The sequence below is a fragment of the Cyprinus carpio genome, chromosome B5 (genome assembly GCF_018340385.1).
Source record: "Cyprinus carpio isolate SPL01 chromosome B5, ASM1834038v1, whole genome shotgun sequence".
NCBI classification, from domain to species: Eukaryota; Metazoa; Chordata; class Actinopteri; order Cypriniformes; family Cyprinidae; genus Cyprinus; species Cyprinus carpio.
Window position 1 is genome coordinate 38051638 of NC_056601.1, and position 22161 is coordinate 38073798.

The window sequence follows — 22161 nt, forward strand, 5'->3', positions numbered from 1 at the left end:
TATCGTCAGACAAAAACTATCGATGTATCGATCCTATTATAGATGAATCGTATATTGTTCAACCCTAGTTTGGAACAACATGGGGTGTGTAGCCTAGTGATTAATGACAAAAACTTTCACTTTTTGGGGTGGAGTATCCCTTTAAGCAAATCAAGAAACTACAACTCCTTTTTTATTTTGTCTTGTATTTACAGCAACACAATCAGGATGCAGCTCCAGATGTATCGGCCACCGCTCATTTACTCAGACGATTTTTCCTCAATGTACAACCATCGGCATATCGGGTATATAAGGAAAAACAAGGCCGATTATATAAACAAACCAATGGTTTATTAATTACAACTGCGTGAAGGCACAAAAAGCTGTATAATGTCTGTTGCATAAATCCTAGCGCTGCTGTCCTGCACTTCAATGCAGCTAATCAAATAACAAAAGATTGCACACTATTCTTAACTAAACAATTTTTCTAGCTTTCATAAATGTAGCAGACCTCGTCTGATGATGACCAAAACTTTACTAATGTTTTATTGTTTGTCGGTCATTATGAGTTGTGTTTTGTCCTTTTTCAAATACAAAAAAAAAATCACCATAAGAGCTAAACAAAACACAGCACGAAAAGTGTACATTAACACTCTCTCTCAGTTGCATTATAATCAACATACAGAGAATTACACAAAACACTTATTACAAGTAACAGTAAACAAATATATACAGAGCTCACACCTTTTTCAGGGGGTTAGCTTATTAAACTGACAAACTTTTTAATCCGAAGAAACTGTGTGAAACCGTCATTACCCATATAACGTTAGCATCCATAGACTAAAAACCCATCAAAATAAGAGTCCCGCCTTAGTAAAGATCTTAACCATATTCAAACATACAAAACATATTAAAATGTATACAAAACAAATTAGAATATTAATCATAATAAAGTCTGTTACAATAAAGGATTAATATGAATTCAATTTATACAGTGAATTATTTTACATTTGTTTTTTCTTTATTTCTGTACCTGAAAACTTTTAAATCTACCAAAAAAAAACACTGTTTTATTTAATATGTATCTTTGTTTCTGTGGTATTTATGTAGGCCTGCTGAATGTTAAATACTGTAGATCCAATCCATGTTCATAAGAAACATGATTTAATGATGCAGCAATTAAAACTGCTGCTATAATTTAATGGCAGGTGTTTTTGAACTTTGCTGAATTAAAACATGATCAAAATACTATCTATTTTGATGCCAAAATTTTCAAATAAAAACAGGAAGTGACAAATATCGGTATCGGAATCAGCCTCAAAAAAATCCTATTGGTGCATCCCCCATGATAAATATAGCCAGTTCTGTAATCAGTGGTAAATCTCTACGTTTTTCGCAGCTTGTCAGTGAACAACGGCTCTGTGTTATAAATGCTGCTCCACGTGAAAGCACACACATGTAGAGTAGGGTTGGGCCGGTAGACGATCCATCGCTGTGGGCGATAGACATCACAATGTTTGCGCCGGCATCGTGATGCCATACCCATAGCCACCCATCACTGATTATTGTGAGTTCTATTGACTGATCTATATATAATGAATCTCTATTATAGATCAGTGGTTATATAGTATTTTGTCGCACCACTCCGTGCCACTCGCATCCAGTGTAGACACGGTGTTAGGAATTGTTAGTTGTTTTCCCTTATAAGGATTCACGCTTCGGGCACACCTCCCCCAATCCCCCCGCCGATGTCATCGTCCATCGCGATGTTTCACTGTAGACATCGTCCGAGCCTAGTGTAGAGATTAACGTGGGGGGAAATGAAAGATTTCTTGGCCATGAATTAAAACGAATAAAATTTTCAATTATAGCCTATATATAGCCTAGACCTGTCCTGCTCTTGTCCCGCAGCCGTGTCAATGCGCAGAGTCCAGTATGAAACAATTATATCTGCGGAAATTATAATTAAACATTACTTAGTTACTACATTTCAATACAAAATAAATTTATATTGTTTCTATTTTAATGTACTTTTAAAGTTTGTATCACATTAAAAGTGTAATTTGTACATTAGTAAAATATTCTTGGCAAGGATCCAGTCCCATCACTCATAGCCGCTAGCACGTGTTTTGCACAATGCACATGAGCCATACACAGCCCAAATTAAACTGCTTAATCAACCATTGATAGCATTAATCCATTGCATCTCTTACTGACAATTAATCAATCTTCGATTAATCATTGAAATCCCTAATTGACATAAAGACAAGGTTATGCAGCTGAATACAGTCTTCAGACCACAGTTTGAGTAATACTGTCACTGTTGTTAGACTGTCAGTGTTCAACCAAAAATTATAATTCTACTTTTATTGCCACATAATTCTGCTTTTATTGCCACATCATGTCATTCCAAACCTGGGTATGATTTCTTCTTTCCTCTGTGGAAAACAAACAGAGATATATCTCAGATACCAAATATATACCAAATCTTTAATTGTGCCTTTTTAAATCATGATACATGAGAGAACTTCTTTGTTTGCATATAGCTGGAAGCCCAGCACACTCAGCAACATAGAAAGAGCAGAAGAGCAATGAGAAACTGAGCATGAAACTAATTGGATCTTGCATGTCATCATGACTGGTCAGGTTTGAATATACGAAAAAAAACAAATGAGATTTGAGATCTTGAGCATGAGGCAAGATTTTTTGTTTTCTTAGTCTCTTTACTAATGAAGACAAAGTAGAATTAGAGAAGATCCAGATGATATTTAGCTCATTAATAATGTGCTACACTATGATCAGCATGATTGGTCCAAACACACAAGTGTCTGTGTTGCTGGAGAAATTGGAGCAGATTATTTAGTCAAACAGTGTTGTTTGTTTCTCCACAGAGACATCGATGGAGACACAGATGGAGAAACTGAGGAACTCATTAGAGATGTGGTTTGCAGTCACAAGGTAATGACCATACAATCTGCATTAATTAAACACTTTTCATGATTGCTGAAGTCTACACACATTTGTGAGACAAAACAGTAAAACGATATGCAGAGAAATAACATGATTAACACATGATGTTTCAGTATAAATTATTTATCTATCTTTAGAGAGTGTCAGAGAGAGAGGATGATCTGAGGATTGTGTTGCTGGGAAAAACTGGAGCTGGGAAGAGTTCAACTGGAAACACCATCTTAGGAAGAGAAGTGTTTATATCAGACATTTCTCAAACATCTGTTACTAAAGAATGTCAGAGAGAAACATCTGAAATCAACGGCAGACACATTACTGTGATCGACACTCCAGGACTGTTTAATACTGAACTCAGTAATGAAGAAATCCAGAGAGAAATCGCTAGCAGCATCTCCATGATCCTGCCTGGACCACATGTGTTTCTCTTATTGATTCCATTGGGACGATTCACTCAAGAAGAAGCAACATCGGTGAAGATCATTCAAGAGATGTTTGGTGAAAACTCTTTAAAGTACATCATAGTGCTCTTTACCAGAGGAGATGATCTGCATAACAAAACTATTGAACAGTATCTGGGAGAACCTGAATCTGCCCTTAAAAACCTGATTGATGTGTGTGGAAACAGATTCCATGTGTTCAATAATAAAGAGACTGGAGACCGAACACAGGTTACTGATCTACTGCAGAAGATAGACAACATGCTGAAAGAGAACGGAGGGAGTTACTACTCATGTAAGATGTTTAAAGAGATGGAGAGAGAAATACAGTGGAACATACTGATGGAAAGAGTCAGAGAAAGAGAAGAAGAGATGAAGATGATCATGGAGAAAGAAAGACAGGAACAAGACAGAAAGATACAAGAGATGGAGAGAGAACGAGAGGAGAGGAAAAAAGAACGAGAGGAATTGGAGAAACAGAGACAACAGGAAAACCAAAGAAGAGAAGAAGAGGAAGAGAAATTGAGAAATATAATTAAGAAAAACATGTGATGACTTTGATCAGAAACTAAACGAGAGACAGAGAGAAGTCAGAGAGAGAAAGAAGAACTTCAGTTCAACCATGAAAAAAGAGAAAGAGAGAATGAAGATGAAGATGGAGAAAGACAGACAGGAATTATGAGAAAAGAGAAAAAGAGAGAAGAGAAGAAGAGTTTAGAGAGAGAGTAGAACAATATAAAAGAGAGATTAAAGACCAAGAGGAACAAGAGAGAAAGATACGAGAGGAGATGAGGAGAGAACGAGAGGAATGGGAGAAACAGAAACAACAGGAACGACAAAGAAGAGAAGAAGAGGAGAAAAAAAGAGGTAAATTCTTTGAACTTTATACAGAAACTCCTTTAAACTTTATACAGAACTTTATACAGAGGCTCAGCACAAACTTTAAGTCAAAACAATAACCAACTAATTTTGAAATTATTTTGCAAAAGAATAAATATTTGGGAGGGTAAACAATGCTTTTATTGCACTATAGTTTTTTTTTTTTTTTTTTTTTTTTTTCTGGAGTTTATGTGGTTGAAAGAATAATCAAGGATTTATAATTAATAATAATTTTAATGTACCTGACTCAGAGTTGAGTTTCTAATCATTTGGTAAAACATAAAGACTCACCATTTGTCCTTTCTGAGCTTTGTATCTGAAAACAGAAGATGAAAATAGTGAGGAAAAAAAACAACAACTAATTATCGGCAGAAAAATATTTACATTTAGTCATTTAGCAGACGCTTTTATCCAAAGCGACTTACAAAAGAGGACAATGGAAGCAATCAAAAACAACAAAACGAGCAATGATGTACAAGTGCTAGAACAAGTCTCAGTTAGCTTAATGCAGTACACATAGCAAGGGCTTTTAAATAATATAATAAATAAAAAGAAAACCAATAGAATAGAAAAAGAATAGAGCAAGCTAGTATTAGAGGTCTTTTTTGCTTTTGTTAATTATATAATAAATGAAAAGAAATTATGTGTTTTTAGCTGATTCTTGAAGATGGCTGAACACTCAGCTGCTGGGATTGAGTTGGCCAGGTCATTCCATCAGGAGGGAACAGTTAATGAAAAAGTCCATAAAAGTGACTTTGTGCTTCTTTAATGCTATAATAAAATTATTGCTATTATCTCTGAAAGAAAGCAGAAAAAAATTGTCAAGTGCTTTATTTGTTATTATGTGAATAAATACTATTTCGTTGTTTCAGTTTGTTATTTGTCCAGCAAGCATGTGAGCTGTTATCAAAGGCAAAGGAGGCCATTTTTCTTATTATTTGAATAAATACTATTTAGTTGTTTCAGTTTGTTATTTGTCCAAAAAATACAATAACATTTTTAGAATATATATTTTTTTGACAGATTCCTAAAATATTTGTGTTTTTGTCTTATGACAGGTGGTCTAATAAAAATTGTTAAGCACTGTATGTTTTCATAGCATTCAGCTGGCACATTTGTTTTAAGGACATTGGGCAGAATGTGGAATGGAGTGTTTTTGTCAGTAAAATTAAAATAAAGAAAACAGGGGTTTTTAACCCGATTAATCAAGAAAAAAAATAATAATAATAATTCGGCCCAACTAATCCATTATCAAAATAATCATTCATTGCAGCCCTACAGACAACACATCATATTTAACTGCTTTAGAAATTTTCCCATATACAGTGCCAATAGGCATTAGAAGGAAAAAGAAAGAGAGATCTACTTTATACAAACAAACAAACAAACAAAAACAAAACAAAACAAACAAACAAACAAACAAAAAAAAACACCGGAAAAAAGATGCTAGGATTTCGGGAGGAAACCGATAGATTTTATTTGCATTCCAGTGAATTATTCATGAGATATAGTATTTAACTATTGTAAAGTAAATCGGCTGAGCAGACCATAAAGTGTGCAGTATATGCTGTCTTTCTCACATCGTTACAGTTGAATACAAAGGAAAAGGAGTAAATAATTCAGGAGCCAAACAAAAAACATTACGGTTGATAGAAAAGTGGTCATGCTATATTGTTGTCAAAAATAAATGTCACATTAAAGGTGACCTTATTATGCCCCTTTTTGCAAGATATAAAATAAATTATTTGATGTCCCCAGAGTTTGTATGTGAAGTTTTAGCTCAAAATACCCCACAGATAATTTTTTATATCTTGTTAAATTTTATACAGTACTACAGTTTTGTCAATTTAAAATGGTAATTGTGCATTAACTTGTGCATAAAGTCTGTCGTCAAAGTATTTCTGTATTATTGTCTTACTCGACTGCGTCCCCAAGCAGCTGGCATCCACCTCCGAAAGCAATTGTGTTCTCTGCTTGGCTCTGAGGCCAAGTAACTTGTCATATATGAAAATTATTATATTAAGTGGTTTCTCCTACATTTCTTAGAGATATTTAGTGCCAGTTTACCAAGTGACTTTTTTTGTTCTCTTTGACTCGTTGGATGGAAATGGTGTTTTATTCACATATGTTTTATCCCTGCTGGCAGATGAAGCCTGTCAGTATGTGACTGGAATTGTGGGTAAAAACCCGTTACTCCTGAGAGAGCTGAATCTCACTAGACATGAACTAGGAGACACAGGAGTGTATCAGATCTCTGCTCTACTGCAGGATAAACACTGTAAACTCAACACACTGAAGTGAGTATTGTTTTCAGTTATTATAATGTATTTACAGTATATTAAGGAAATTAGGTGAATCATACAGCTACAAAAGTAAAAGCAGGTAAGTTTGTATTCAAAGTTAAAAAGCAAACACGCTATAACATTAATGTTTCAAATAAAGGATCTCAAATGTGTGTATCTTCTAAATTCTGCTGATGATACTACATTACTGCTCTTACATAACACTTATAATTTCGGTTTCAACTAACTTGAAAATAACTTTTTTTCTGCTTAGTAGTCTTTCTCTTCCACTTGATTTGTGAGTGAGTGTACATATATATATATATATATATATATATATATATATATTAGGGCTGGTAAGCGATTATTTTTTTTATCTAATTACATGATGTGGTGATTAATAAATCTAATTAATCGCACATCAAATTTGGAGAAATCAATCTGAAAAGATAATTTAAAGTCATTGTTGTGCAAAGCATCAAACAGAGATACAAAAAGTAGGTTCGGCAAGAAATATTTTGTTTGACAAAATTTATTACATATACTCTTTTGGACCTATAAATTATTTATAGCTTTAATAATTTATTTTCTTAACTTTATTATTATTACTGTGAAAATAATACTATTTAAAAATTATTTCTTTAAAGAAATGATACTCTAAATAATAAACTAAATCTGCCAGTTGGTGGTGGTAAATGTCTTAATGATTAAGGTCATCGAGTCATTTATTAATTCGTTTGATTCATTCAAATGGCTGATTCATTCAGGAGTGAAGTAAATGGTTCTTCTATGAATGGTTCCTTGAATCATTAGGCTTGTTCGATTTGAAGCGGGTCATCACCATCAGACCGATCGGTGTGTGACATCAAAAGAAGAGCTTAGAGAGCAGACGACTCCTTGTGCTTTTGAATCACTCTCGCGTTACTTTGATATCATACACCGATCGGTCTGTGCAGCTCCACTTCAAAGCCAACGCGACTATGGCCAATGGTTCAACGTGCCAAATGGTTCACCAAATTCGTTCAAAATGTGGATTAAGAAATGAAATGCCGCTGTGGGTTGCTCGGAGATCAACAGTTCTGATTTGTCTTTAAATTTTGGTTGGCAAAACAGACAACATTGTGTCTAAAATAACACATTTACATTTACATTTACATTTAATCATTTAGCAGACGCTTTTATCCAAAGCGACTTACAAATGAGAAAAAGCAGAAACAATCAGCTCAACGAGAGAACAACAACGGTATACAAGTGCTATTAAAAGTCTCAGTTAGACTAGTACAGGACACGTAGCCAGGGTTTTTTTTTTTTTTTTTTTTTTTTTTTTTTTGAATATGATAGACAAGAAAGAAAAAGAAAAGGTAAGTTCTAGTATTAGTTGGTTAAGTGCAGGCGAAAAAGATGAGTCTTTAGATGTTTTTTGAAAATGAGTAAAGACTCAGCTGTTCGAATTGAGATCGGGAGGTCATCCCACCAGCTGGGAGCAGTCCAGGAAAAAGTCAGTGAGAGTGATTTTGAACCTCTTTGGGATGGCAACACAAGGCGTCGTTCACTTGCAGAGCGCAAACTTCTGGAGGGTGCATAAGACAGAACTAGTGAGTTTAGGTAAGCTGGCGCCGTGCCAGTGGTCGTCTTGTAGGCAAGCATCAGTACCCTTTAATTTGATGCAAGCGGCTACTGGTAGCCAGTGTAACCTGATGAGGAGAGGAGTAACATGAGCTGTTTTTGGCTCATTGAAGACAACCCTCGCTGCTGCATTCTGGATCAGTTGTAGAGGCTTGATAGTACATGCAGGAAGGCCCGCCAGGAGAGCATTGCAATAGTCCAGTCTGGAGAGAACAAGAGCCTGGGACAAGAAGTTGTGTGGCTAGCTCTGACAGGAAGGGTCTAATCTTCCTAATGTTGTATAAGGCAAATCTGCAGGACCGGGTCGTTGTAGCAATATGGTCTGTGAAGCTTAACTGATGATCCATCACAACTCCTAGGTTTCTGGCTGTCCTGGAAGGAGTTATGGTTGACGAACCCAGCTGTATAGAGAAGTTGTGATGAAACGATGGGTTAGCTGGAACCACCAGCAGTTCAGTCTTAGTAAGGTTGAGCTGAAGGTGATGGTCATTCATCCAGCTAGAAATGTCACTCAGACAGGCTGAAATGCGAGCAAACTACCGTCGGGTCATCTGGTTGGAATGAGAAGTAAGAGTGTTAGTGTCATCAGCATAGCAGTGATAGGAAAAGCCATGCTTCTGAATGACAGATCCTAATGACGTCATGTAGATGGAGAAGAGAGAAGCGGTCCAAGTACTGAGCCTTGAGGAACCCCAGTAGCAAGTTGTTGTGACTTAGAAACTTCACCCCTCCAAGACACCATGAAGGATCTATCAGAAAGGTAGGAGTTTGAGCCACTGGAGTGCGGTTCCAGAGATGCCCATCTTTCTGAGGGTGGACAGGAGAATCTGGTGATTAACGGTGTCAAAAGCAGCAGACAGGTACAGCAAAATGAGTACTGAGGATTTTGAAGCTGCTCTTGCCAGTCGCGCTCTTCAGTAACCAGAGCAGGGCAGTCTCAGTTGAGTGGCCACTTTTGAAGCCAGATTGGTTGCTGTCCAGGAGGTTGTTCTGTACAAGAAACATAGAGAGCTGGTTGAACACAGCTCGTTCGAGTGTCTTTGCAATGAATGGAAGAAGGGATACCGGTCTGATAGTTTTCTAGAAGTGCTGGATTTAGAGATGTTTCTTCAGCAGTGGGCTTACCCGAGCCTGCTTAAATGCTGAGGGAAATGTTCCAGAGTGAAGAGAGGAGCTGATAATGTGAGTAAGTAAAGGTATGACTGAAGAAGAAATCGCTTGAAGGAGGTGAGTGGTGATCGGATCCATTGGGCAAGTAGTAGGATGACTGGACAGGATAAGTTTGGAAAACGTCCGTCTGTGAGAGTGGAGAGAAGGAGGAGCACGAGTGAGCATTAGTCGTTGTGAAGTTATCCTCAGTCTGCGGTGTGGAGAATTGGTCACTGATGGTTCTTGTCTTATTTGTGAAGAAAACTGCAAAGTCGTCAGCTGTAAGAGTCGATGGAGGAGGAGGTGGAGGCGGATTAAGAAGAGAAAAGAAAGTTTTGAAGAGTGTCCGAGCGTCACAACTGTTGTTAATTTTGTTGTGGTAGTATGACGTTTTAGCAGTGAAGACGTTTGCAGAGAAGGAAGAGAGGAGAGACTGATACACACTGAGGTCGGTAGAGTTTCTTGATTTATGCCATTTCCTCTCTGCAGCCCTGAGTTTAGAGCTATCATAACGGAGTACATCGGACAGCCAGCGGGCAGATGGGGTGGTGCGTGCTGGTCTAGACGACAGTGGGCAGAAGTTGTCCAAGCAAGAGGTTAGAGTGGAGCAAAAAGTGTCCGTAGCACTGTTCGTGTCCAGAGCTGAAAACTGCGAGAGTGAAGGAAGTGAGGATGAAACCACAGAGGATAGGCGAGATGGAGAGCGTGAGCGTAGGAACAATATTAACTTCTTAATGAACTGTTGAATAAGATGAGTATCACATTTACACCAGTGTGATATTGCACTTAGCCTACAGCTCATGTGATATTTCTTAACTATTTCTTAACTCCTTGTGGAGAACAATCAATTGTATTCTCAACAAAAAACATTCTAAAAAAGCAATTACCAACTGCATTTAAGATTGACGATACTATTGTTTCAGATTCGCAATTAATTGCTAAAAGATTTAATGCCTTTTTTTTTTTGCTGATGTAGGTCCAACATTAGTTTCTAAAATTACATCTAGTCATTTTGGACCACTAAAATACATGAATTTGCCAATTTCTGAGACTTTTAACTTTACATCGGTTACTGAAGAAGAGATCAGAGATATAATTATCAATTTAAAAGTCTGTTAACCAGGACATGATTTGATTGACAGTAAATTATTAAAAGTTATATTTTAAGATATCATTATGCCATTACTCCATATTTTTAATCTTTCCCTAGACCAAGGAATTGTGCCTGTAGAGTTGAAAATGGCAAAAATTACACCAGTTTATAAAGAAGATGATCGTGCTATTTTAAACAATTATAGACCAATTTCTGTGTTATCAGTCCTGTCCAAAAATTCTTGAAAAAGTTGTTTATACAAGACTAATCCAACATTTGGACAAAAATAATATTTTATATGAACACCAACATGGTTTTAGGAAACACCATTCCACTTGTCCATTTTTTTGACTGAGCTATACAAAGCAAAAGATAGAAAAGAAAATACTATAGGTTTTTTTTTTTTGGATCTCTCAAAAGCATTTGATACCGTTAACTATTTCATTCTGTTAAAAAAAAACTTTCATATTACGGTATATGGAATAAATCACTACTCTGGTTCACTAGTTATTTTTCAGATCGCTATCAAACTGTCAACTATAATGGGACAGAATCCCCTGCCCTTCCTCTATAGTGTGGTTTACCACAGGGAACCATCTTGGGTCCCTTGTTATTTTTTATTATATGTTAATGACCTCCCAAATGTCTCAAATAAACTCTCAAAAATTTTATTTGCAGACATTACAAGTATATTTTTACTCCCATTAAAACCCTGAAATTTTAATAAAAGTAGTTAATGAAGAACTTGATAAGTTATCTACTTGGTTTAAGTCCAACAAACTGTCACTAAACATAAAAAAAAACAAGTTATATATTCTTCGGGTACCAAGTCTGATTCACTTAATTCCTCAATGAAAATTCAAAATTGATGATATCTCCATTAACAATGTTAGATCTGCTCGTTTCCTCTGTGTTATCTAGATGACTCTCTATCTTGAAAACCGCACATTAGTGCCACAAGTACAAAAATAGCCAAAGTAGTCGGTAATATTAGGTAAAATACGGCACCTGATTAACAAAAAAATGTTCAGTCCACACATTGTATTACTCAATGTTGTACCCATATATAAATTACTGCAATGTTGCTTGGGCTAGTACCCACCCCAACTAAACTGGAATCTATTTTTTCGACTTCAGAAGCGAGCTTAAGAATAATTTTTTGTGTAAATCGTAGTCACCCTTCCCAATCACTGTTTTACTCAGGCAAGTATTCTTACTGTTTATCAAGTAAATCAACTTCAAATTGCTTTATTTCGTTCATAGTTCTATAAAAAAGTTATTTCCCCAGCATCTTTGTAATATTTTTATTTTTAATAATGATTTTCATCAGTATCCAACTCGTAGTGGTTGTCTTATCAGGCCTTCCTACTCTCGTACGACTCAAACACAATTTAGTGTATTATATAGAGGGTCAAAGGTATGGAACAGTCTTCCCACATCACTTATTGAGGTTTCTAAAGAACAGTTTAAACAGAGAGTAAAATTGTTGTTATTAAGTTGTTTGAATTTTCCTTATGTGTTTCTGTTTTAATCCCAATTTTACACAAAAGTACTGTTTGATAAAATGTTTTAGAATATGTTTTTTTTTTTTTCATTTATTAAATAGAATTTTTATGGATATTGCCACCAATTACATTAATTAAGCCCCTTGAGGGTTTTTCTGCAATTCTCCATCACATTTTTTTGTGAAAGGTATAATATTGTGTTTTATGCTTTGGTAGTGAAAATAAAATAAATCAAATCAAAACTATGTGATGTAAATATGAGACACAATCACTAACAGGCATTTTTGCCCCATATCTTGTAAACGCGTTACTCCATCACGCAATAAGTTGTTGCCCTGCCTCATATTAGTCATCAATCGACTGTATGAAATCGCAGATGATCCACATGGGTTTGGGGCGGGGCAAGTGCGTCAAGCGTTAATAATTTTAACGCGTTAAACACATTATTTTTGTCCTTAACTAATGTAATTAACGCGTTAAATTACCAGCCCTAATATATACATATTAGTGCTGGGCAATGATTCAAATGTTTAAATCGCAATTAATTGCATGATTGTCTGTGATTAATCGCATTGTGCACAGAATTCACTAATGCATTCAAGAGTAGTGTAAAGTGCACTTTTTTCATTTAAAAGTACTGCTATATGAACAAACGTGCAATAAAATTTGGTTTTTGCAAACACTTAAAAAAAAAATAAGGTGCTTTTTTTTTTACAGCATTATTCATTTTACATAGTAGCAGTTAAAATATTTTTATTGTAAATCTCAACTTATAACATTAATGTCATCAAATTAAATATAAAACAAGCTATTTGCCCACTGCCAGAGCATTAACGTTTTTTATAGAAAATATTTAATACTTTGTTATAGAAAAAACAAGATATGCTCAGAGTCCAGAGCCTTGATCATAACATTATAACACACACTTTAGAGACCTGCACTATCATGGGACCCGCGGGAGTGCAGCGCGGGACAACACTTGATGGGCGAGTGTGGGTACGGGTGGGCGTAGAGACTCGTGTGTGTAAGCATCTTTTTACAGTCCTTAATACAGGTTTAGCTGATTTCAGTTTTTCTGCCTGTAGGTCTGTATAAGATGAACCAGACAGTGATCAGAGAGTCCCAAAGCTGCTCATGGAACAGAGTGATATGCATCCTTTATTGTGGTGTAACAGTGATCCAATATATTACTGTCTCTGGTGGGACATGTGATGTGCTGTCTGTATTTTGGGCAGTTCATGGGAGAGATTTGCTTTATTAAAGGGTTAGTTCACCCAAAAATGAAAATTATGTCATTAATGACCTCACCCTTATGTCGTTCCAAACCCGTAAGACCTCCGTTCATCTTCGGAACACAGTTTAAGATAGTTTAGATTTAGGTCGAAGAGCTTTCTGTCCCTCCATTGAAAATGTATGTACGGTATACTGTCCACGTCCAGAAAGGTAATAAAAACATCTTCAAAGTAGTCCATGTGACATCAGAGGGTCCGTTAGAATTTATTGAAGCATCGAAAATACATTTTGGTCCGAAAATAGCAAAAACTATGACTTTATTCAGCATTGTCTTCTCTTCCGGGTCTGTTGTGAGCGCGTTCACAACACTGCAGTGTAGTGATATCCGGTTCGCGAATGAATCACTCAATGTAACCGGATCTTCTTGAACCAGTTCACCAAATCGAACTGAATAGTTTGAAACGGTTCGCGTCTCCAATAAGCATTAATCCACAAATGACTTAAGCTGTTAACTTTTTTTAATATGGCTGACACTCCATCTGAGTCAAAATATAAACCAATATCCCGGAGTAATCCATTTACCTCAAACAGTACACTGACTGAACTGCTGTGAAGAGAGAACTGAAGATGAACACCGAGCCGAGCCAGATAACGAATGAAAGATTGACTCGTTCTCGAGTCAAGAACCGGTTGCATCGGTTTTTCGGATCACCAGTACACTGAACCAAGAACCGTTTCTGTCGGACGCATCCGGTTTGAGAACCGAGGAGCTGATGATACTGCGCATGCGTGATTCAGCGTGAAGCAAACTGACACACAGCGCGTCTGAACTGAACTGGTTCTTTTGGTGATTGATTCTGAACTGATTCTGTGCTAATGTTATGAGCAATGACGTCATTACGTCGAGCGCAAAATAACCGGTGAACTGTTTTCTTCAACCAGTTTAATGAATAGAACTGTTAGAAAGAACTGGGTTTATTGAATCGAACTGTCCGAAAGAAACCGGTTCGTGGAAAAGAACAGAACTTCCCATCACTACCGGTGATCCGAAAATCGATGCAACCGGTTCTTGACTGAGGGAGTGTCAGCCATGTTAAAAAAGTTAACAGCTTAAGTCATTTGTGGAATTATGCTTATTGTTGACGCGAACCGTTTCAAACGATTCAGTTCGATTTGGTGAACTGGTTCAAGAAGATCCGGTTGGCATCGAGTGATTCGTTCGTGAACCAGATATCACTAAACTGCAGTGTTGTGAACGCGCTCACAACAGACCCGGAAGAGAAGAAAATGCTGAATAAAGTCATAATTTTTTTTTTTTGGACCAAAATGTATTTTCGATGCTTCAACAAATTCTAACTGACCCTCTAATGTCACATGGACCACTTTGAAGATGTTTTTTATTACCTTTCTGGACATGGACAGTATACCGTACATACATCTTCAATGGAGGGACAGAAAGCTCTCGGACTAAATCTAAAATATCTTAAACTGTGTTCCGAAGATGAACGGAGGTCTTACGGGTTTGGAACGATATGAGGGTGAGTCATTAATGACATAATTTTAATATTTGGGTGAACTAACCCTTTAAAGTCCCCAAGAATGATTAAAACAGAGTCTGGGTGCTGTTGTTCTGTCTCTGTGATCTGATCAGTGAGTTTCTGCAAAGTCAGGCTTATGTGCACTTGTGGAGGTTATTTTTCCCCAAAATAACCACTATATGGAGTCAAGATATATTTTTCTTGTTGATATGGACTACGCTGACAAGAGTGATGTTCACTGTGAAGCTTACACTGCGATGTGCTTGAGAGAAAACAGAGCTGGCCATCTGATTTTCACCAGTAAGAAAAACGTGTTTTAAAGTTTGTTGTTTTGCAGAAACATCACAGTTATATATGACGTGAGAATAAGGCCTAAATTTAGGAAGAACCATTTTAAGGAAAATATAATTATATTTTCATAATAATGTTTTCCTTCTCAAACCTTGTCTGTGGTCTAAACAGCCCTGGCCAAATGCTCCCAGGGGGCATCACTTCCCACTTTGATACTTACTGCAGTTACCATGTTCTGAACATCACGCCCTTTCTTTTTCCCTCAGATGTAATCTATATAGGTGGTTGAAATAAAAATTACCTCAATGTCAAAAAATAAAAATAAAAAACACACACAACAAAAAACCTCTGTCTACCTGCTCAATCAGCTACAATCTCTAGATTATAAAACACTCTGTCGGCAGTAAACATATAGAGACCTCAGCTTGTAACTATACTCTTAATTACTATTTTGAAAATTATAACGCGTTAAATTATTCTGTTATTGAAAAGTAATCAAATTACAGTAACGTGTTACTAAGTAACGCGTTATTGCCCAACATTTTCCACTTGTAATTATATATTAATATTTTTTTACAGATGCAAATATGTTAGAAACGATGCATTGTGATATAAATGCCAACTTGTTACCGATGCACACTTTTAAAACCAATGCATTGCATCATTTACATTTTATGCCGATGCACCGAGCAAATCGGGGAATCTTCCCATCCCTGGTCTTTGTGTATTCAGAGCCAGTGAGCAACAGACTTTCATAATAATATAAAACTCTGTTAATGGGTGATAAAATAATTGTCGGCGTTAATCAATTAATATGTTAATGTGATAATAACGCATTAACTTGCTGAGCCCTAATATATATATATATGACTCATATTTAAGGTAACAATGCAACACATAATATCATATTATTGATATTAATAATATATGAATATAATATTAATAATATTAATAAATATATAATAAAAAACACATCTCTGCCACCTTTATTTGACCCTCTAACTTTGGCACTCACTATTCTAATTCTATTCTTAAAAAAAAATATAAAAAATCTAAACTACCTTGCTAATCTGTTTGTATTCTATTTTCTTTTTATTTATTATACAATTATAAAAAAGACCTCTAACAATAGCCTGCTCTATTCTTTTTCTATTCTATCTGTTTTCTTTTTATTTATTATATTTTTTTAAAGCCCTTGTACATGTAAGCTAACTGAGACTTGTTATAGCAGTTATATATCATTGCTCTTTTGTTGTTTTTGATTGCTTCCAATTTCCTCATTTGTAAGTCGCTTTGGATAAAAGCATCTGCTAAAGGACTAAATGTAAATGTAATAATATGAATATATCTGTAGTCAATATTGATTAAATTGGAGGAAATCCTGCCCATTCCACAGCTAGGAAAAAAATTATAAAAGCACTTATGTTCATCTACTGAAGTGTTTTTTTTGGAACTGTGAATAAAATTAATAAAAACAGCAAAATAACAACTACAATAACATCTTCATCAAACAAAAAAGAGATTACCTTAGATAAAGTTTTATTAAGTTGATTAATATGTACATACAGTACCAGTCAAAAGTCTGGACCATTACTATTTTTAATGTTTTTGAATAAAGTATTTTATGCTTATCAAAGCTGCATTTATTTGAACAAAAAAAAAAAAGACCTGTAATATTCAGCAAGTTTGTGTTAAATAGATAAAAAAAGTGATTGTAAAGAGATATTGTTATAACATTATTTTTAAACAACTTCTTTATAATCAACAAATCCTGAAAAAAAGTATAAAACATATAAAATAAACATTAAGAACTGTTTCTAACATTGCTAATAAATCAGCATATTATAATGATTTCTGTAGGATCATGGGACACTGAAGACTGGAGTAATGGCTGATAAAATTCAGCTTTGATCACAGAAATATTTTTAAAGTATAGTAAAATAGAAACTATTATTTTAAATTCAATTTTTTTTTAACAATGTTATTGTGTTAATACTTTTTTAAGTGTTTTCTCTTTATGCAGTCTTAAGAACAACTGTATCACAGAAGGAGGGTGTCATGTTCTGGCTGCAGCTCTAAATTCAAACCCTTCAAATCTGACAGAGCTGGATCTGAGTGAGAATAAACTAGGAAACCCAGGAATGAAGATCATCTCGACTCTGTTTGAAAATGTAGAGTGTAGACTGGAAAAGCTGAAGTAAGTATTTTAAAAGTGTACCCCATTAATTACCCAGACTGCAGCCCCTGACCCACCACAGTTTACATAGATTTGAAAATATTTCACACTTTCTCATCAGGACTGCACAATTAATCAAAATGAACTTTATTTCCACACCCCAAAACGTGATGCTGAAACTAGGGATGCTTCTTCACCTCCGATATCGATTCCGATACCTAGGGTTCAGTATTGGCCGATAACAACCACCTCCCATAACTATCCCAAAACCAAACCTCCACCAATCCCACAAACAAACCGATATCCGATACCACGTTTTTTTTTCCCCCCATTTAAATAAATGTAGAATTTTTATATCTCCTGTGTGGAACTGATAATCATTCTTTCACAATCTACAAGATACAGACTACTTCATTATAAAGAAAAATAAAATATAAATATAGGCCTATGCATATTCATAATCTATGACAAAAAATTATCATAAACTAGGTTAGTGGATAATTCGCCATCAAAAGTTATTCTAGAAAAATCAGTGCACAATAATTTTATAAATCCAAACATTTAGTGAAAAAACTTTTGTGGGGAACAAATAAGTGTAATATGGTAAAATGTTACACATTGCTATTTGTACTGTTATAAAATCCATTCATTTAAAAAAGTAATGAATGTATTTATATGGAAGTATCTACTATAAAATTAAAATAAAATTATTTTTAAATGTATAGATTTTTTTTATAAGGCAACAACATATAATAGATACGATAGGACAAAACAATACAGTGCAGCACGAAGCGTTTATAATGTGCGCATCCTGTGTGCAGAATGATGCGCTTGAGGCAACACTGATTAACAGTCTGGACACATCCGGAGTCACAGCCTGACACTGTGTTTGCTTCAAGCGCATCATTCTGCACACCGGAAGCACACAATGTAAGCACTTCATGTTAAAAAAATGCAAAGCACAAAGAGAATAGACATTGATGAGTAGTGTATTATATATGTGCAACAGTTATTGAGCCTTTCTTTTAACATTTTTACATTTCAGTTACAGTGCACGTTAAAAACTATTTATAGTCTTTTCTACACCCGTGTTTTGTTCTCACAGACACCCGGTAGCAAGTAACAAAACAACATTAAACTCCGGCAAGAAGATAAAGTTATTTTTGCAAATTCATAGACATGTATTTACAAATCAAGTATAATAACGGGAACACAGAATGATCTTGGAGAGAGCTTTACTGAGCTGACTGTCGTAACCGAATGCGACCTGGGTTTAAAGGCTGACTGACAGACAAAGCGGAGAAAAGAGTTTGTGTTAACATTAATGTAAGGACTTAAATATTCATATGTAGCTCACATTAACCAGCGGTTCTCAATTCCAGTCCTCGCGCCCCCAGCTCTGCATATTTTGTACGTCTCCTCTTTGTTAACACACCTGATTCTGATCATCAGCTCGTTAGAAGTGAGGGTCCTTGCATGAACTGTGTTCCCATTGACATGCTCCCCTACTCCCTGAGTAGGGGAAAATCTGTTGAAGTTTACTTCACTGCGGAAATATTCATTCACGGATTTGTGCTGGCAATGTCTTTACGCACGGACAAGTGTGACATCATATACCTCTGTAAACTAAATACAATTTAAATTCACGTCTTGCACACTTCAGTGCACTTTGAATGCACACAAATACGTTCACTTTGGAATCATGGCGGAATAACGTCTCGGTACGTATGGTAACCCTCGTTCCCCTGAAGGAGGGAACGGAGACGCCACGTCGGTGACCGACGAAAATGGGATATCGCTTCGATAGACCAATCTACTTCGAGTGGTAAACTAAACGAGCCAATGCACATTGGCATGCAATTATTGCATCCAGCTGCCGCTGATCCACAGCGTGAGTATAATAAGGCAGCAGGTGCAATGCATACCAGGTTTTCGCTGAGGAGCCGAGCCGGAGACCCGGCGCTCAGCGGTGGTACAGCAACCATGGCAACGGGACGTGGCGTCTCCGTTCCCTCCTTCAGGGAACGAGGGTTACCATACGTAACCGAGGACGTTCCCTTTCAGTCGGTCACTCTCGACGCCAGTCGGTGACCGACGAAAAAATGGGATCCCTACCAAAGCGCCATGGGTGCTGCCGACATTTGAAATAAAAATACACTTAACTGTATAAAACAAACACTAAAATTACAAATACAAATCAAAAAATACATTTGAAATCAAAATGTGCTTAACTGTATTAAATGTACACTTTGTGGTCTACTTCAAATCTTAAAATTATATATATTTTTTAAAAACTGTACTTGCAGGTAATATAATATTAATGAAATAAAATGCCACTTAAGTGTATTTAAAGAAATTCCACTTTCATGACGATGTTTCTTAACACACTCAAGTAAAATTTTAAAAAGTGCACCTTGTAATAATGTCAAATTAAAAGTTGTACTTTAAAGTCTTTTGCTGTGCTTTAAAGCACAATTTGAACTGTGTATGTAATGAAAGCATGTGCAAATGTTTAGGTTATTAGGTTATACCTTTGTGTATATATACATGTGTACAGGGAATTCAGGACTTCATCTTTATACAGTATGCCATCCTAACATTACAGTATATTATTTCACATTATATTGGAAGTTTATATTTTAAAATCTACTTAACTTTATAGTTACTAATGTGTTATTACAAATATATGACAGCTGTTTCAACAGAAATGCCATATTTCAAAGACATCAAAAGAAATTCCATAATTAGATATAAAAATGTCCTCTATACTAATGTCCTCCTTAAGCAGGTCGAAACATCAATCTTAAGTTCAACTAATTGCGTTTAATATACATTTAAACAATAATACATTTTCATTAAAAATAACTATTTAAAAAAATCTATTATTACTTTAATAAGTAATCTTTTTAAAAGTATGCAAAGAATGTTCTTCTTTTTCACAAGGGATATCATAGAATTTTAAATAGTTTTGGACTTGAAGACAAATACACTCACGCTGTCCTGGCTAGATAATGTGTACTACAATGTTGTTCAATTTCCACCACTGGGACTTTGAGGTTTCTTGCTGCAGGCATATCTTGCCCTTTTACACTGATCTGGTTTCAGATTTCTTGACCTTAATCCATTAAAACCTCAGCCATCACTAGAGGGATCCAAACCTGGATAAGATGAAGATTTCAGTGCTGAGTCGCTCAATGTTGTAACTAATGTCCCCATAGCATCATGTGGCTCTTGTTAGAGAGCTCTGCTCCTGAGGTCTGCAGTGTGATCTCAAATAAAATGGTATCTCCTGGCCCCAATTTCAGTGGACAAGTGCCCTCAATTTCAGGTTAGAGCCCTGGTCTCCCCCCTCACTCCCATTGCTCTACACACGGCACTTCAAGTACCTGTTATGTCCACATTTCTCTAAGTATAGGGTTTTTCCTGCATTTAATTTTTTTGGCGGCTGCCAAAACAAATTTTTATCCTGCCTTTTTTGATCAGTAAATGTGATTTATGAGTGATGCAAATGACTGCTGAGGGAGAGAAAGTGCTGAGAGCCCATCTACGCGCACTCTCTCAGTCTTCAAACCAGAGGCCCATTCAACCCGAGGGGGCCAAGTGAATTTTGAATGCAGCTTCCAAAAGACAAAAAAAAGACAAAAAAATATTTGTTTTATATTTGATACAATCACACGGGTATGATGTGGGGCACATCACTAACTGCTAAATTCAATTCCGCGTTCATTGGCTGGCACTAAGCCAGAGACAGACGCGTTTTTAAAGCGTTACGCATTAACCAATCACAGACGATTCTGTTGAGCTTATGAATGCATTGGCCAATCAGAGGCATTCAGATGAGTCATTGCTGAAACACCAGAGTTTTGTTAACTGCGCGTGCTCATTGACTGATTTCTGCTCTCTGGCAAATTAATTCTCTCATCAGAAACTACAAAGTGCATGTACGATATAAGTAAGAGATTAATTTCACAGTGTAAACACAGCTTCAGTGATTGTAATGGGAGTTTTTGAGAGTGTTTGAACTCTCAAAAGTTCTTTGATAATGTAAATGTTCTTTGCTCTCTTTCTGTACAATGAAATTGTTATAATTAGTAACTTACAATGTTTTTATTAAATTCATGTTAAATAAAAAGTCAATTGTAGGCTATTAAAATATTTTATGGCATGACACCTATATCTGGTAGCTACTTAAGTAAAAAGATGTATTTTATGTGACTAACATGATCTATAAAGGTGCAAAATGCATTTAATTACACATATTTGAGAATCAAAATATTTCATGATATAGTTAACATGTGTGGGGTTATTTCAAATAAAAAAGGAAAATTTAAATAAACAAACTGCTGCGTCACATGACAAGCATGACGAGTCCCCCTAATTTGGAAGAGGTTGTAAGACTGAATAATTCTCAGCTACAGTCTGAAAGAAAATGAGGGGCCAAAAAACAAAAACAAAAAACAAAACCATGAGCAACCAATTGTAAATTCTTTTTTTTTCAAACTTTGGTAATGGTGACGTTTACATATAAAGTTGTTGTAAGTACTTTGTTTTATTATCTGTCCTGACAGTGACTGCTTTTTATTTAATTAATAAACAGGATAAGCAAAAATCACAAACTGTTTCTTTGTATTTATTTTAAACTTATTGTCAGTATTGGGCTCACTTCATGTGGGTAGGTAACTTTTTACTGTATGTGTATGAATGATCAAGACCATTTCTGACCCAGGAAAAACCCTGTAAGTATAGTTGGAAACCCAGCTAAAATACATATTGGAACCATGTAGCCTGTATAACCTGAGTATGTTACTTGAATTTGTGTTTTTTTTTTTAAAATAAAAATGGGCTTGTATTTTTGTATCACTAATACAGCTGCTCATAATAGAGTGCAACAGTGCCCTCTCAATTTTTCAGCTTCTTTGGTTCCAAAAGTACTGTATTTTGCCCACGAGTTTTGAAAAATCTTTGTTAAAAGCCATGTTAAGTTAAAAGCCAAACAGTCAGCT

The 22161-nt window shown here is 35.7% G+C and overlaps 1 protein-coding gene across 1 annotated transcript; it reads left to right on the forward strand.

The window, feature by feature from the left end:
- The first annotated feature begins 207 nt into the window (after positions 1 to 207).
- LOC122137409 (GTPase IMAP family member 7-like) lies at positions 208 to 4072 on the forward strand. Its single transcript, XM_042723490.1, has 3 exons — positions 208 to 284; positions 2871 to 2937; positions 3087 to 4072. The coding sequence occupies exons 1-3, from the start codon at positions 208 to 210 to the stop codon at positions 3936 to 3938; spliced, it is 996 nt and encodes a 331-aa protein (XP_042579424.1). The 3' UTR covers positions 3939 to 4072.
- Positions 4073 to 22161: the final 18089 nt, after the last annotated feature.